The sequence below is a fragment of the Channa argus genome, chromosome 20, assembly GCF_033026475.1.
Source record: "Channa argus isolate prfri chromosome 20, Channa argus male v1.0, whole genome shotgun sequence".
In the NCBI taxonomy this organism is placed as follows: Eukaryota; Metazoa; Chordata; class Actinopteri; order Anabantiformes; family Channidae; genus Channa; species Channa argus.
Genome location: NC_090216.1, coordinates 16,495,689 through 16,513,408, shown reverse-complemented (window position 1 = coordinate 16,513,408; position 17,720 = coordinate 16,495,689). Strand labels below are relative to the sequence as shown.

The 17,720-nt window shown below is 38.5% G+C and overlaps 1 protein-coding gene across 1 annotated transcript in view; it reads left to right on the top strand.

The window, feature by feature from the left end:
• cacna1g (calcium channel, voltage-dependent, T type, alpha 1G subunit) overlaps positions 1 to 17,720 on the top strand; it is a 256,257-nt gene that overhangs the window by 181,998 nt on the left and 56,539 nt on the right. Inside the window, exons 21-23 of the mRNA XM_067487999.1 lie at positions 5,537 to 5,660; positions 12,144 to 12,212; positions 15,967 to 16,151. Coding sequence (XP_067344100.1) covers positions 5,537 to 5,660; positions 12,144 to 12,212; positions 15,967 to 16,151 — 378 coding nt within the window. The remainder of the gene's footprint in view (positions 1 to 5,536; positions 5,661 to 12,143; positions 12,213 to 15,966; positions 16,152 to 17,720) is intronic.

Here is a 17,720-nt window from a genome sequence, read left to right as displayed (position 1 = left end):
CATTTAAGTTATGTATTTTAAATTAGGTGAGCTACATGGTCCTCTTTAGAATCTTTTTGTTATCACTATACAGAGTAACTATAAGTAACTATAACTATAAGCTACAACCTTCATTCTTGACAAGAAATAGATTTTTTTACATTGCGTTTAACTGACATATTAATGCTGAGTGTAATAGCAAAATGGTTTTCACTGCAGTGTGAAAATGCATTTTTTTCTTTCCTTCCTATAAGCTATTTCCTCCCACATTCTCACATCAGAACTCTGTCTTTTATCTGCACGTTTCTGCCATGTCAGGGGTGAGTAAGCAGAAGCAGAGGGACGAAGGGGGTTTCTCCTTCTAAGTGCTGTGCGTTATCTCAGCACCCACATGCTGAATCCATTGCTTTTCCCCCTTCAACCCCCTCTTCCTTTACTAAATCCCCCCACCCCACCCGCGAGGCTTTGATCTGTGCATCTCTGCTGTCTGTTAGGAGGATGTGGCTGTGAAGGCAACACCAAACAACATGCTGGCACCAGTCTGCCCCCAATGTACCACAAAATGCAAATTCAACATCAAACATCAATCCTCACACCCACTAAAGAGGGACTTGCTGTTAGTCATCGCTAGTGTCAAGGCATGTCCATTCCAACTGAGATGCTGAAATGTAATAACTTTGTGATACACCACAATCTCAATCATAAAAAAATACAAAAGGTTTGACAGCATCACAGGAATAAATTATAATATCATCAAAAAGTTAATTTATTTCATATTTAAAGTGAAACTTGTATATTATATTCATTACACACATAGTGCTATATTTCAAGTGTTTCTTTTAATTTTGATGATCATGGCTTTCCTCTGCTAGTGTTGGTCCACTGTGTTTTCTCAAGTCCAAACTCAGAGCAGCCGACTACCAGGAATTTCGTGAGCACTTCATGCTTCCCTCTGCTGAGCAGCTTTACTAAGATTTAATTTTCCAGCAGGGCTTGGCACCTGCCCACACTGCCAAAAGTGCCAACACCTGGTTTATTGACCATGTTATCTCAGTTCTTGATTGACCAGCAAACCTGCTTGACCGAAATCTGATCTATGGGGACAATTTATGGGGTATTGTCAAGAGGAAAATGAGAGACACCATACTCAGCAATGCAGACGAGCTGAAGGACGCTATCAAAGAGTCCTAGGCTTCCATAACACCTCAGCGTTGTCACACGCTGATTGCCTCCATGCCACGCTGCATTGATGCAGTAATTCATGCATAAGGAGCCCCAACCAAGTGTTGAGTGGATATACTGCCCATGGACATGTTTTTCAGCCAACATTTCTGTATTAAAAGTCCTTTTTTTTATTGGTCTTGTAATGTAATGTAATATTTTAAAATTTTCTGAGATACTGAATTTGGGGGTTTTTATCAGCTGTAAGCCATAATCATTTAAATAAATAAGCCCTTGAAATATGTCACTCTGTGCATTGAATCTATATAATCAAGTTTCACATTTTAAATTGAATTGCTCAATGAAATTTAAAAAACATAAGTAGGATAGTAACAGTATTTAAAGCATTTAGCACTGCAGGGCTTTCATTCCACTTTTTTCATTCTCAGTTAACTTAAAACAGCTCCAAGAACACTTTTGTGGTATATATGTTTATGGTATGCATATTATTTGTGGCAAACATGGGATCTGGTGCAGTATTTTAGAAGTTTTAGAAGTACACAAAGGCAGAATCCAGCCAGATGCCCGATACCGGTATCAGCATTTAACTTCTGAAAGTTTCTCTGGAATGTTTTTATCTGTTTAACCAATTCATTATACTGACCTGTTGCCAATGAACCTCATTACTCGTGAGATGCTCCACAAGATGTTTTTCATTGATTTGCAGATGATTTGCTAATTGCATTCTCTCTCTGGAAATATGGATTGTAGTTTATATGATTTCAGTTCAATTGGTCACACTGACAAGATAATTTATATGGCTCTGCCAGACATTCTAAATAACACTGGCCCAAATGGAGCTAATTTGGATGGTAAAAGACATTTTGCTATGTTTACTCACTGCTTTATAACCAGTGATTGTGTATGGAAAATAACTTTTTGGGCCCATGTGTGTCACATGTTAACTTGTAGTAATGCAGTTTGGCAACTACACTAACAGTTTCAAAATGTTCATCGCACAGTGCTTGGGAGGCTTGGGACGTACCACGTTAGCACAGTCGGTGGTGCAGGAAACGTAAATTTCTAGCATAGGCGTTTTCACTAACATATCCAAAAACTGTTAGAATTTGCCTGGTTAAATATAATTACAATTTCTGCTTGACTTTAAAAGTAAACTCACTGGGAAGCAGCCACCATCTACAATATGTTACTAAAATTACGTCTGTATTTTGTATTCTTTTGCATTAAAGACCTACAATCTATCTGTAAATATTAGACTTTTCAAAAGTTCTGGATGATTCCCTCTCTGCTGGCCATATTACATCATTTGGAAAAGGTTTATAGAAAAAGCTCCGTGTAGTCTATTATTGACAGAATTTTAATAAAACTGAAGGAGTTTGGCTTAAACAGGACTTATCACAGCAGGCTATGAGGTTTGGCCATCAGTAAGAGTGACACCAAAGACAGAGGCTCTGTGTGGCACCCATCTGGCCTTGAATCATGGCGGACCTCTGCCTGTGCTCAGAATCACATCAAGAGACAGCAGTAAAAGGGGGGAGGATGGAGTCCAGCGGCTTTCACACGGACCTCGATTCACCTCAACCTGCCTTTGTTCTCCCTGAAGCTACTGGTGATTACTGCAGGGGAAGTTTTTAATGAGCAGAGAAGTGGGCTGGCACTTTAGTCGTACTGTGATGGTAGTCTGCAATTTAACATGTTCACTGCAGTGGTCAATATTAGTCTATCAACAAGGGGTCGCTAACAGTTGTACATGTAGTTCACTGTACAGATTAGATTATGTGGAGGTAGACTAGGTTTTTGGTAAAAGGGAAAGAAATCTGAGCATATAAGAGCCAAAAATAAACAGCAGACAGCAGGAGAGATGTTTCAGAATTACAGTAAATAGTGACGCTAATGATCTGTGGTGTTTTTCAGAATGTCAAAACTTTCTGTGTTGCTACTTTACCCCACAAATAAAATAAAAGCAATTTGGGCTAAGGGCTGAAGAAAGTCTTCACCCTGCATCTGTCAGCTCTTTCCTGGAATGCAATCATCCATCACACAGTTAGTGAACCAAAGACCTGAGTAATTGGCATAAATGGCTCTCATCTTTTCGAGACATTCTTGATGAAGAGGTCTGAGCAGCACCACTAACGAAAGCTTAAACTTCTTCATCAGAAGATCCGAGCCAACATGTCACACTAACACCTACGCTGATAAGGTGACAGGCAATTTCTGGAGAAGAGAAGTGCAAAAACACTACAGACATTTTCAAAGGCATTTAAAAAAAAAAAAAAAAAAAAATCAGGATGAAGAAAATGAAAAGTTGGTTGAAATTGGCAAACTTGTCTGTCGGTGACAAAATGTGCAGAATCACAACTTTAAGTGCGATCATCTGTAAGAGTGGTGTTTGCACAAGCTGTGCGACATTTGAAAAGCATGAAACCAACTGTAATCAATATTTAAGTCAATAATGTCAGTTGTCATTTAGAATGATTCAAAGCATTGATGGTAGAAAACGCAGGTCACTAAATGTCAGAGGGAAAAGCACCAAACACAAAATCCTTTTATATAAACATACATCAATTTGTCAGTGATTTTCTCAAATCCCATGTCTCACAGCTATTTTTTTGTTTTGTTTTTTTTCTTGAGGTTTTAGTGCGAGTGCTCGTGAGTCTCGGGGGCTATTTGAACTTGACATTAAAGTTCCCAGCAAGGAGGAGGAACCGGCAGCCGAGAGGCGTGTGTTTGCTATGTGTCCTCTCTCCCGCCTCCCCTGCTTGAGTAAAAACACATCAATGCCTTTCGCATAAAGTGTTTGGTGTCTAGATATCAAAGAGGAATTAGCTCACACAGTCTAAATTCTGTGTGAATATTGAACACCACAGTCACGCACACACACACACAGGGCAAGTATTGGCATAGTGGTGTCTGGATTGTCAAATAAAGCCAAAAATCCAAATCTGAGCCCCACAACATTGTCCCCTGCTGTACAATTATACTGTTACAAGCCATCAAAGTGGATTGAATGTTTGCTTTATTCCACTCCACAGCAATACATAACAAGCATTCCCTCTTTCCTTCTCTTTGTTGAGAGGAGCCTCTGTAGAAGCCTGGATGGGAACCTTTTTATGTGGGGTAATGAAAGTCAGGCATAATTAATGACTCCTAATTTTACAGTGGTTCATCCCAGAATTACTGTGAGACGTGTGACAAATGCTCTCGCATTAATTGAGATCAGTGTGTTTCAGTAAATGTGCGGGACCAAAATTAAATATTCTTTCAGGTTTGCCTGCACTGAGTCTAGATGGGCATGAGTGTTTCCATGTCACGCTACTCAACAGTTGTGAGAAAGTAGTTGTCCCCCAGTTTACGGTTTAAACTATATGAACTCAGTTCATTTTAATTGAATCCGGTCTCAGATTTAGCCTAGTTAGTGGATTTGTGAATCCACTGACAAACCAACAATGTCACCGACCAAAGCTGATGCAGTGATTTCCACAGAGGAATCATGTTTGTTGTTAATGCAGTGCTGCCTGACGGCCTGAAGATCAGAGCAATTCAGTATTGTTTTTTTGTTTTTTTTATGCCTTTTCCCTTGAAAACATAGATACCTTTAGATTCTCAGACTTTTAATGATATTGTGTGCTTTGATGAACTGTGCCGCATCCTTACTTCTAAGATACAGCTTCTCGAGAATGCTCTTTTTATACCTACAGTAATCATGACACTGCTATGGTGCCATTTACCCTAATTAGTTATGAGCTGCTCCACCTGAAGTTATTCTACAACTTTTATTTCTATGTCCCTTACGAATTATTTCAAATAATTTAGATGTAAATTCCACACAATGTGCCGTTCGTAAAATGATAGTCACTATCACTATAACATCATCACTCCTTTTTTGAAGCTACACTAAAAGTGTTGCTTCGGGGATGGTTGATGCTCTATAGTTAAGCTCCTATCATGGCCGCCGCCTTCAGTGGGGTGTGTGCGAATGGGTGAATGAGAAGCAACATTGTAAAGTGCTTGGATACGAGTGCTTTATAAGTAGATCATTTAGTTTTGGGGGCATAGAAATGATTTGGATTTTGATCTGATTGAAACAACTGATCCTGTCTAAGGAGAGTATCATTTCATGAAAATGTGTTACCTGGTCAGAAGTTAAAGTCTAAATTTGGGGACAAAAGCTTCTTGTGACCAGTAATCTCCACTGATTATGTGAAACTCCTTGTAGTATACAGCAATTACCCCTTTTCAAAGGTGGGTATGCAAACGCATACAAACAACTGTTTCTTTCTTTTTCATTATACTGTTGGCCATAAAGCTCTTTGTCAAGTCCATTTCCAATATTATTTATGCTCAAAATCTTTAAATTCTGTGTATTTGTTGTCAGGTTTCGGAACGTGTGCAATAAGATCATCACCCACAAGATGTTTGACCATGTTGTGTTGGTTATCATCTTCCTCAACTGCATCACTATTGCTATGGAGAGGCCCCACATTGACCCCTCGAGTGCTGTAAGTCTTCAACGTAATTGTTTGCTGTTCTCTCTGCAAAGACGCTGTCAGTAAAAATGTGCAACTTCAGAGTGATGCAATCACATGCTTCAATGACAAAAACACACAAAGTAGGTGAGAAAAGGGGAAGGTGGGCTGACATTCACTCATATACAGCTTTTAACATTTTGTGATCCCTTTGCATTTCAGCATAAATATGACCTAAAATGTTAGCGGATTTAATGCTATTTAATTTATTGTGGTAATTGATCAAATTTTAAATGTGTCTGTGGCAAAATTATGTAAATGTGCGCTTTCAGTAATTAGTGCGACACCCTCTTATTATTCAGCAATAACATAACTCAGGTTTTATCAAAATAAAGATTGTGGTGAAGGAAATTCTTTTACGTTTTAATACAGTTATTGTCATAGGAGCGGACACATGGTTCTGATGGTACTGACTGCCTGTGTGATAAATCATTCATATTTTAAACTCACTGTGGTTAAAACATATATGTGATCACTGCGATCAAAGATGACAGTACAAATTGCATTTATGCTTGTGTGACCCATGGTTAACGAACTACTTTTATTGGCCTCCTACTCGCAGATCCCACCTGAGTGCATCAGGTGGAATCTGCCTCCCCACTGTTAATGTTGCAGCTGCAGCTTGATGCCCTGATTAAGACGTTATCGCACTCATGTTGACAGCTCTAATTTTAACCCGATCTTGGTTGGAGAGCAGATTCAGCTCATAGATGTTGGCTCACTGTGTCACGTTTATTGCACAGCATTTCTGTAGGATTAAGGTTAAAACATTACATGGCTTTTGCTTTAACCATGAATTTTGTGTTGTCGTCTTGCTGCATGATCCTCACTTTCTGTTGAGCTCTAGTTTACAGATGTATAGCTTGACACTTTAATGGGGTTCCTTGTGACTTCTCGCGCTATTACACGCCTTTTGCAGATCTTTATTGGTTGAGAACTCCTAGGGAATGTAACATTAGTGCTGAACCTTCTCCGTTTGTACACGGCCTGCTGGTTGAGTCCAAACACTTTAGAAATTCTCTACCCCAGCCAGGTTAACATCTGGTCAACTCTTCTTCTAAGGTCTTCTGAACTCTCTTTTGTTTGAGCTATGACACACTACTACAAAACGGTGTTGTCAAGATCAGACTATGATATGAATCTTTGATGGATTCATATTTTTCTCTGATAAATAAGGCTGCATCTCCCAGACTCACATCTGATTCTCATGCCATTTAGTGAAACACCTGACCCAAAGAAACTGATAATCCTATAGGTTCACATATATGTTACATGCAAATATGCAGGATCGGATACGTGTCATTACTTGTCTTGATGAATTTACAACCCCCTATTTAGTTGAAGGACTGGCGAAAAAAAAAAAAAAAATTTGCAAGTGCCACCAATATGCAGAAAATCCCAGGATATGTGGAGAATAAAGAATCTTTTTGTTAGGTCAAAAGATACAAACAGAAAAAATATCAGCAAAACCAACTTTTATGTCAGTTGAACAAAAGAGGCACTTTCACAAAAACAGAATGAATACTGTCGTTTGCTCTTCACTGAGAAATAGAGTGGAACGAGCAGGGGAAAAATCCTATTCGACTGTGAGCCAGTAGCTTTGGGTAATGTGTGTTTAACCACCTATATCTGCACTGCATCATCAGCACAGTCACCTCCTTACCTAATGCACCATCCATTCAAATACAAGGCTGTCTGGATGATTTGCAGCAATACACACATACATACATACATACATACAGTCAACTGTGTCCTTCTGTACTTCCAGCAATAGCAGCCCAGCCGGTCCATGCATAAACACAATAATTATCAGTTTGATTTTTTTTTTCTCTCTCTCTCTGAGCTAGGTGTTCTGTAGATAGGCCTAATTGCAGTTCGGTCTCGCTGGAACGCTTCGTTCTGCTTGTTTTGCGACTGAAACCGAGGAGACAGAGCAGTTGTAATTGATTCAATTATCTAAGGGCTGGTGTACGTGGCTAATGTCCAGGAAAAGAGATGTTTAACAAATGGAGGCGGCTCTACAGGCCGCCCAGTCTCATCAGGGCAGAGAGCTCACACACGAAAATAAGTTTATGTCTCCTCTCTCACCTCTATACACACACACACACACACACACACACACACACACACACACACACACACACACACACACAATCCACCACAGCAGCCATTCTAACAGTTAGATCAGAGAGCACTAGTTTTAGATGCACATACATTTTGTCAGCTTTTGGGGTTCGTGTCCAGTCTTCACCCTGAGGCCATTATTAAAATGAGATGGAAATGTATGACACAGTCAACAAGGGAATAAGCCGTCATTTTGAGCTCTAATGCTCATTGCTACGGACCTCATTTGTCTGGGTGGTCACTGAACGATGCTGTTGGTTTGTCTGTGCGTGTTGTGTTGAATTAATGAGGCCGATTGTAAATCGATTTCCCCTCACTGACTCTGTTTTGTCCTAACATGTATAATGTATCACCCTCAGCTACTCTTTTGCAGTATATGGTTTATGTCACGCATTGTGCCAGCCTGAGAAGAGACTTGTTATAGTCTATTAATAGAATCGTAGTCGTGGTTGCAGGGATACAGTGTGGTCACAACATTTTAGCGTGGAATGGAGGCTTAATAATTCCTTTATCATCCTGAAAGTTATGTCACGCGCTCTGCATTTGGCTTTCAGTCCATTGCTGTTTTGGTTTGGTGCTGGAGGTTGCCTGGATACTGCCTTCCTGTAGCTCAGTGGAAATGACTTAAGATGATTATACCACCTATTATGATTCATTATTTCCAATTTTGCTAGGGGACAATACATCATAGAATAAAACTCTAAATTGAATTACTGTATATCGGCATCAATTGTATAAAATACTATTAATCAAAGTTTTCATCTGCCAGGTCTTCTGCTCCAGACAACATTTAGATGGAGATGGCGCTGCAGACTGGACTAATGACAGTCTTTCCAGGACTTGCGGGTTAACCCTTGTTTAGTATTGCTTAAGAATGCACAAACACTTTGTTACAAAAATACTTCATTCATTTTTTCAAGCCTCATTTATTTTAAATGTGGTGGCCGATTTGTTGTTGATTGGCTTTAGCATGGACTTTTTTCTTTATTATCCTCTCTATCTTATGTTTATTAATTACTTTACAGATTATTTTACATATCTGTATAGTTTTTACTTTATTATGTAAAATGTCTTGAGATGAGTTTGTTGTGAATTGGCGCTATATAAATAAAGTTGAACTGAATATGTTCTCATGTTGAGGAAACCCAACCGATCCCCTTGAGCAAGCCATAGCCAACAGTAGAGAGGAAAAACTCACTTTCATGAAAAAAAACCCTCAAACAGAACAAGGCTCAGGCTGGGCAGCCATCTGCTTTGAACAGTTGAAGTGAGTGCAAAGTGGAGACGAGAAGTAACAACAGAACACTGAGCAGGTTGGCAGGGCCAGTAGCTGCACACCGGAGAAACACAGCTTTAACAGTGGGGATACGTGCGGAAAACGTGGCAAACGGAGGGAGAAGAAAAAACTATCGGAGAAAAAAGACACAAAGAATTTGTCATGCTGTGGAGGAGTTCAGTGCACTTGGGGGTTTCCCCAGTAGTTTAAACCTTTAGTGCATTACTAAGAGCTAGTTCAGAATGACTGAGCATCTCTAACTATAAGCTTTATCAAAAAGAGAGTTTTGACCCTAGTCTTACAAGAGGTTGACTACTCCCCGAATCTGGGTTGGGGGCTGGTTCCCAGTAGTTTGATAGTTAAAGGCTCTGCCTCCTTTTCGATTTTGGGAACTCTGGGAACCACAGAGTTCTGGGATTAAAGTGGTCTAATCAGATGATATGGTACTATGAAGTCTTTTAAATCCGATGGAGCTTGACCGTTAAAAGCTTTGCATGTAATGAGAAGCGCTAGATTTTTGGGAAGCCAATGGAGAGAAGCTAATGAAGGGGACATGGGCTGCCTTGCTATTTCCAGTCATAATGGCTAATTCCAGCATTTTTGTTTAATTGAAGGTTTTTTACGGGAGTTACTGGGACACCCCAAAAGTAGGGAATTACATAAGTCCAATCCAGAAGTAACAAACACATGGACTAGTTTTTCAGCATCACTTTGAGACAGGATTTCCCCTAATTTTGGCCAAATAGGTGGAAGAAGGCTGAGTTAGAATTAGAAACAGAAAAGGTAAAGGACATATACTTGTCAAAAATAACTCCAAGGTTCCTAGCATCTAATGTAACTATATTGTTAGATAGCATATAAATACACAGTGTCTGAGTGTGCACCAATAGTTAGGTGCAATTCCCAAATCTCTCAGTCTAACTATGAACTGACATGGTAGCAATTTACCTGTGTGGATCAGCACCTTTACAGCTCAGTGTATTTTAGCTCTATAAATAGTGTATGTTCACATCGCAAACATGGCAGCCACAAGTATCACAGATGCAGCAAAGAAACTGCAGTAAATTTAAATAAATAATAATTAATATTAATAATAATCTTTGCTTAGCTTGTTAAAAAAAATATGATAAAAATTAAGAACAAATTCTTAGCTTGTTTGATTAGAAAACATAACAATGAAAAAATAACTTATTGCTAATGTGCCGACCTGCCATCAGTTTTGCATGCTATGTAATATTAATGGCTTTATTATAATATATATATAATTAATTTTTTTCATTTTGTGAAATATATGCACTTGCAGTATAATTAAAGAGTAACCTGCTATAGTTAGTAGCTAGACTACAGCTCACAAAACAGTACACAAAAGTCTCTTGTCCTTTACCAGAATGGGATTAGATCAACACACAGTACCATAGTTTACTTGTAGCCCAACAATGTCACCACCACTAAAGGCTCCAATTTGTAATTTAGTTTAGCACACATACCTGTCCTACAAAAGTCTTTCTTCTACTTGACCTGATATACAGTAGCTAGTGATCGGTTGTAAAGCCAACAAGGCTGTAGAAGCCATGTAGTGAGCAGAAGAGTCTCCGTGTTCAGCAAGATGATGTTTAATGTTCCCTAGAACCTCTGAAGTCTCATTCAGCCACCTGTTAACAACTGTTTTTTTTTTTTTTTTAAGACACAAAAGCTCAAAATAGCACAATGTGGTAGTTACTGAAGACTTTTATGTCTGAGAATAAACTTTGTGTTAACTACAGTCCTTATTTAAGGCATTTAACCAAAAAGGAAAAAAAAAGCACAAAAACAGATTTTCATGTTTATAGAACTCATTTCTATGGCTCTCCATTGAAACAAACCTGAATCATTAAAACACACTGCATTCAAGTTTCCATGTATCTCCTCTTTTATCTCTCCCACTGTTCTCTCCGCTCTTACCACATGCCTGTGAGTTAATAATTAATGAAAGTATGAAAACTTGTTCACAGATGACAGGGATGGCTGCTGTTAAGCCTGGAATGTATAAACCCTCTTAACAGCATCATTCCCAGTGATGTCATGCCTGACATTCCCAGAGACTTCACAAAAAAAAAAAAATGGCTGCAGGACTGCCATCTCTGTTTATGTGTGTGTGAGTTTGTGTTCCTGAGAGCATGTGTGATGGTAGTTTGAGGCCGTGGGAAAGGCAGCCACCTACACTCGCACGCTTGCGCACACACACACACACACTGTACATTACGTAGACATTCAGTGACAGTACTGGGTTCTGTCTCCTCAGTCGGAGGGGGAAGTAGAATAAATAATCACGCTGTGAAGGGATCTTATTCTTGCTAGCCTGCTTGTTTTCTCTCCTCAGTCCTTGTTTAGTTCTGCAAATAGGCTCCCATCATCTCCTGTGTGGACACACAGTGCTGAGCCATGCTGCCTTAGGCAACAGGGAAATACCGGAGTACAGAATTGTGACTGCGTGTAGATGGAGGTTAAATAGTTAGGGTCCTGATGGTGTTGTGTTGTGTGCATGCTCACAAAAAAAAAAAAAAAAAAAATGGAGTTGTTTCCTAAGATGAAAGTTTATCTCTGATGAAAAAATTAAAAGGCTACATACTAGTTCTCTTTTCCGCTCCTCCACACAATTGAAGCATTAATTAATTTTTCTTTCTGTGATACAATATCACTTGTTCTTCATCACTTGTTTAATTCAGCTGATTGTGGGAATTCTTTAAAAAACAATTATTTGTAGGACAACAAATCAGTGGTATGAAAAATACCAAATCAGATATGTTGTTTACATTTTGCATGCAGTGCTCATATAACATGAACTGTTTTAAGGCTGCCAGCCACCATTAGTGGGGATGTTCGTTCAAAGGTGTTTTCTGATCAAATGTAACCGGAAAAAGAACTTGTCCGTTCATTATTCATACGTTTAGATGTAAACAAAAAACAAACTAGCAATAGAAACGTGCTCATGACAAATAATGTGACTTTTGAACCATTATGACCATTAGCATGTACCTTCAGCTCATCCAGTTTGCTTCCTTCTTTTTGTTTGACAGGAGCGAATCTTCCTTACCCTCTCTAACTACATCTTCACAGCGATCTTTGTCGCCGAGATGACTGTAAAGGTAAGAGACTGGTTGAATTCGTAATGCTGAGAGGAAATTTTGCAAAAGACGATGGTTGATTTAACTTGTCATTTGCTTTTTAAAGGGATGTTGCATACAAGTAAACATGCATGTCTTCCTATGTGCACATATTTCTTTGCATTACCCTCTTTTAATGTAAACCATTAAAAGCGCCAAAGAAAACAAAGTTGAGAGGTAGAAGAATGGAGAGACTGAGGCTAAAACCAACAGTGAACACAGACTGTATCCACACACATACATGCACACACGCTTGGCTGTTTCATAATACTAAGAGGAGGATTGTCTCGCCAGTATTCAAATAGCCCAGCTCTGAATGGAGGTCCATGCAGGCGTGGGCAGAAGCAAGCGGAGGCAGAAGGGAGGAAAGTTCATGGGTGTCACTCATTCAGAGTCTCTATTTTTGGTCTGGGTGGGATTGTCAGGCTCACGAAGAAAAGGGCCTGCAGACACACAAGCATACACATAGTATGTACCGAACACTGACTCATTAATCATTAATTTCCATTCCTCTAGGTGATAATTGGTTGTTACAAAACCTGTTGCCAAATCAAACTTTTAATTTTAACAAGCTGTTTATTTCAGTCTTTGTTATGTGATTAGCGTACACTGTAATGGTGCAATTGTATCCTTGCAACATCCACCTTATATCTTAACCACTTACCCTGATCAGCAGGGGGGCTGTGATGATCAGTTAGCAATGGTCGCTGCTGTTTTAGGTTAAAACAAAACTGAAAGGTGTGTCAAACAAACTTAGCCACAGTTAAGGATTAAATAAAACACACTTTACTACAATTAAAGGATTAATAACATGACCAATAAGCTAGCTAGTAAATTGAATTCGACTCACAAATCACATTGATATATTATGTGATATTTTAACAGCTGGCTAAATATCTTGCGACTGTTAAAATGTCTCCATAAATTTGGCTATTTTACCACGAACACCTATCCAAAACGCAGGAGATACCTGCACCTTAACAATAGCGGACTAACTGCTATTTGCTGATATCTGTAAGGTGTTAAATTTCTCTCTTTGAATTTAAAATGTCACAGTGTCGGCTCCATTTTATTTAATCTAATAAAACGGCGGAATAACACTCCCGGCTGAATGTATCCTATTAAGCATTGTTCCAAGGCCCCTTACTCTTGATGTCATGTCAGGTTTTTTTGTTTTAGTTTTTTTTTTTTTTTTCAAAACAATTATTGTGAATCAGGCCTTTCAGTATTTGGATCAATTAACTTAAATGTAATTATAAGTTGTCACTCTACAGATGTTATATTAATGTTTCAAAGAACATTTTATTAACTTTTTTTTCCTGCTGTTCATTTTAATGTCTCGTGTTATCATGGCCTGTCATCCATGTTTATGCCTCACGGATACAACATTGAATCCTTTAGTTATTTTTAGCTTTTACTGCAAAAGCTCACACCTGAAGATACTGTATGTACAGATGGTTGAAAACTAAGATCCTTTAGTCACAGGAATAACACTTAATTAAATGCAACTGTCCAAATCCTCATTTATTTTATCTTTAATAGGCGTAAATTATTTATTTTGGACAAGCAAGTAAAACATCAAAGCTACTTGAACAAAGAGCAAGTTGTCCAAAAAAACATTTAATTATCCAATATTTCTCTAAAACCCAACGGGTCTTATGGGTCATGGGACGTACAAGTGACCTACATAGTTGTTGTATGAACCAACCAGGGTTTCCTCAGTTTTGTTTTTGTTTTATGTACTATGTAGTGTGTATTGTGAAGTGTACTGTAATGTGCGTTGTGTTATGTTTCTGCGTATTGATGATGTCATTAGTGACATCATACAGCTTTGCTAGTTTGCCATTGGTGGTATCCTTTGTAGTTTACCTTTTACGTTTGTTGTACGGTTGTAGAGGGAACAATGGCAGCTCAGCTCAGGTACAGTAGCTGGAGCAGAGGAACTCACTACAAGGTGGTGTGGACTGCGCAACAAGGTAGAAGAAAAAGGTTCAGTGTGTAGCTGTGGAGGCACACGGTTTCTTACCGAGTTCAGTGAGTTCAGCCATACTCTGAGAAACTTGTTTGATGAAGCTTTTTGCGAATGTGCTAGTGAGATTACTGTACTTAAACTTGTATGTACAATTGACCCGTCATCGGCTAAGTTAAGAAGCAAGTACAATAAATGTTCAATGTTCGTCAAAGAACGATCCCTGGAGTGAAGTTTTGCTGGAGCATCACATTCATCAGATTCGAGTGAGACCACCTCTACAGTTGTTTTAAAGTTGTTGCTTTGGCGCTGGCCCAACTCATATACATTTGGAACCACTGGAATATAAGTAATAATATCCTTTACTCATATAGCACCTTTCAAACATGTAATGCAGCTCAAAATGAAATAAAAAAAGAACATCAAGCTATGTAAGCATCATCACGCCAATAAATAAATAAAAATACACTAATTATTAAACGAGACTGCAACACATGGCAGTATCACAGGAATATCACCATCATTGATCGAGCAATAGTTTACAGCAACCCCTGAAGTCTGAATAGTTAAACCTGTTGTGCAGAGGGTGTAACAGATGTTACTCACATGCAGAGAATTTACCAGTTTGGGTGAAACAAGAAGTGTTTTCAATGAATTTTAATCGTTTGTCTTAGGTTGTTAGCAACAACAGTTCTTTGGATTAGAGGGGTCTACCAGGGATATACTGTATCTTCACATCATACCATCCAAGTATATAGATGCAAAGCTAAAGATGTTACAAATGATCTGTGTAATTAAAAATAAAACATCAACATTCTACATTGGTGAAATTCTGCGTTCGTATATAGAACATTCCTTATAAAAATGTTGTTTTAAATTGTTACTTTTACTTACAGATTAAATGAATACTTCTTCCAAAGACAGTTTACAGCACATTTAAAAGCCGAAGGATTCAGACAGTTAGATTAGAACATATACAGTAGTTGCTATATCATAAAAAATTAAAAGCACGTTATGTCCCTGAAACATAGAGTATTAGTGTCAAAAGGAGCATAAGATACAAACTCTTTGTTAAAGAGCAATGACCTAGAAGTTTTAGGTGTAACAATAAAGCAATTGAAATAATGCACTTTGTTCCCATGCAGAATTCATTTACACAGAGTAAGGTGTCAGTAGAAGCTGTCTGGATGATCACAGAGCCCTGTCCTCAAAGTTTCATCAACCTCTTTCACGATTCCCAAGACACATTGTACATATACAGTATCTGTTATGAATCTATTAGCATCAACTGATGTAAATTATCCCGTATCTGTCTCTTGCTCTCTTCTCAGTTGCAAATGCTGCAGAAATAGTTGTCTTGGCCTGGTTTAATAAGTTTGAGCTATGAAACAGTCATTTCCAGCTCTATTATTTTGTGGAATGCAAATTACTTTACCAGCAGAATAAAGAACCTATAGAATAAGAAATGAGGTCTAGAAAGCCTGCAGCTTTTATGATCTTCTCCGCCAAGCTCTAAGCTCAATAAGCTTTGCATGTGGGACATTAAGCACAGACTCCTAATAAATACAAGGGATGACTGATAAACAATTCTGCAAGCCCATGGATAAAAATAATATTGAATTGCTGATGTGTGTATGGTTTCACGCCACTTATATTTTCACTTAATATTTAATTTTTAATGCATCCAAGCTAAATTAGTACATCATCAGTTTGCATCTGCTCTCTTCTGCACTATATTCCACTTCTCTCTGTCCTCTTTGTGTCCAGATTGTAGCCCTGGGCTGGTGTTTTGGGGACAAGGCCTACCTAAGGAGCAGCTGGAACATTCTGGATGGGATGTTGGTGATGATTTCAGTTATTGACATTCTTGTGTCTCTCATCTCCAACTCGGGGACCAAGATCCTGGGCATGCTCAGGGTGCTGAGGCTACTGAGGACCCTGAGGCCACTGCGGTAAGTGGACGTCAAAATCTATAGAAAAAAACCAACACACCCAGGAGGCAGAGAAATCACCTGTTACATTTCTATAACAGACGATTATTTTCTCAAACAGTAGCCCGAAATTGTGCAACGCGAGGAAATCAGTGCTCGGCTTTGCGGTGGTGGGGGTGTGGAGGGGTCGGGGGTCACTAACCAAGTGAATCACATACACCGAAATTCAGCAGACTTATGATGTGTAACCATGTTTGAGAGATACACTGGAGTGTGTGTGGGGGCAAGAATTCTGTGTATGTGCCTTTATGTGCATGTTATTGTCAGCGCGTACACAGTTGCACAGCTATGTTTATTTGAGCGGAAATAAGCCGGAAATCTCCAATTTGGAGACTGTTTTTGTACTCGCAAATCCAAATATGTGTGTGCGTGAGAGAGAGAGAGAGAGAAAGAAATGCAGACCGTGAGAGAAAGGACCTTTGTGTGACATCAGCCAAAGATGTGTACATGTGGGTCCATTTGCATGTGACTGGCTTCATGCTTGACTTGGCTCATAGCCGCATGCTCGTTGTCTCATCTCATGAAGGGGAGCTCGGGAGGCTTTGCCCGCTCTTGAATATTTATCACTGCTCTCATGAAGAGGACACAAATCAAATATTAATTTTCATCCTGCCAAATTTACCCACTAAACACCGCTGATCTTTTCTCTCTTCGTTTTGTTTTTTTTCACTTTCCCCCTTTGACTTAAAAGTGAAATCTTCTGTATAGACCGTTTTTACACTCTTTTCAAAGTGTTACTTTCTCTTTTCAAATGTATTCAGGACGTTTTGTGTATATTTGCAGTTAAACTGGTTTTACCATTCAAACAGTCATAATACCATATCAGTGGACATGTCCACCATATTCAAATAAAATAGCTTGTTCAAAACTTAGGAATTTTACGGTTAGAAATCGATATGTTTGTGATACACGTCTTTTCACTACATATCTTATTTTTTTTTAACCATATCTCTCCACTGAGAGACATCTCTGGCAGCTGTTTCCAGTGATAAAAAGCTTCTGTTGCTTAGCAAAGCTTTAAAACTATCAGAGGTGATTTCACGCAGGATCAGAATTCCGAAGTCAAATAAAATGCCTGCTAGTTTGCAGCAGTTATGACACATGCATGATTAACTTAAATTTTCATGATACTATCGTGATAACTAGATAAAAAAAGTAGATGATTAACACTTTTTTTAATCAAATAGATGGTTTAGCTTACTTGTAATATTACAGACTATTTTCCTACAACTGTTTAACACCAGTGCGTATACTAATATTAAAAGATACTTTAGTTTTTTTTTTCTATTCATCGTATTGTCCATAATCACTTTACAGATGCTAAGGCCAACATTAAATATTTTCTAACCACATTTGTGAAAAATGATATCTGTTCTATTATTAACAAATTCAGCAATCCCTTGTATGGCGTCCGATTCATGCACAACATTAAAGGTGGTATTACCAATACTTCAAAGAGTTTTATAATTTAGAAGGTTACATATTTATAATTAATAATTATTTCACCCAGTGGCTAATGTGCATTAGCAC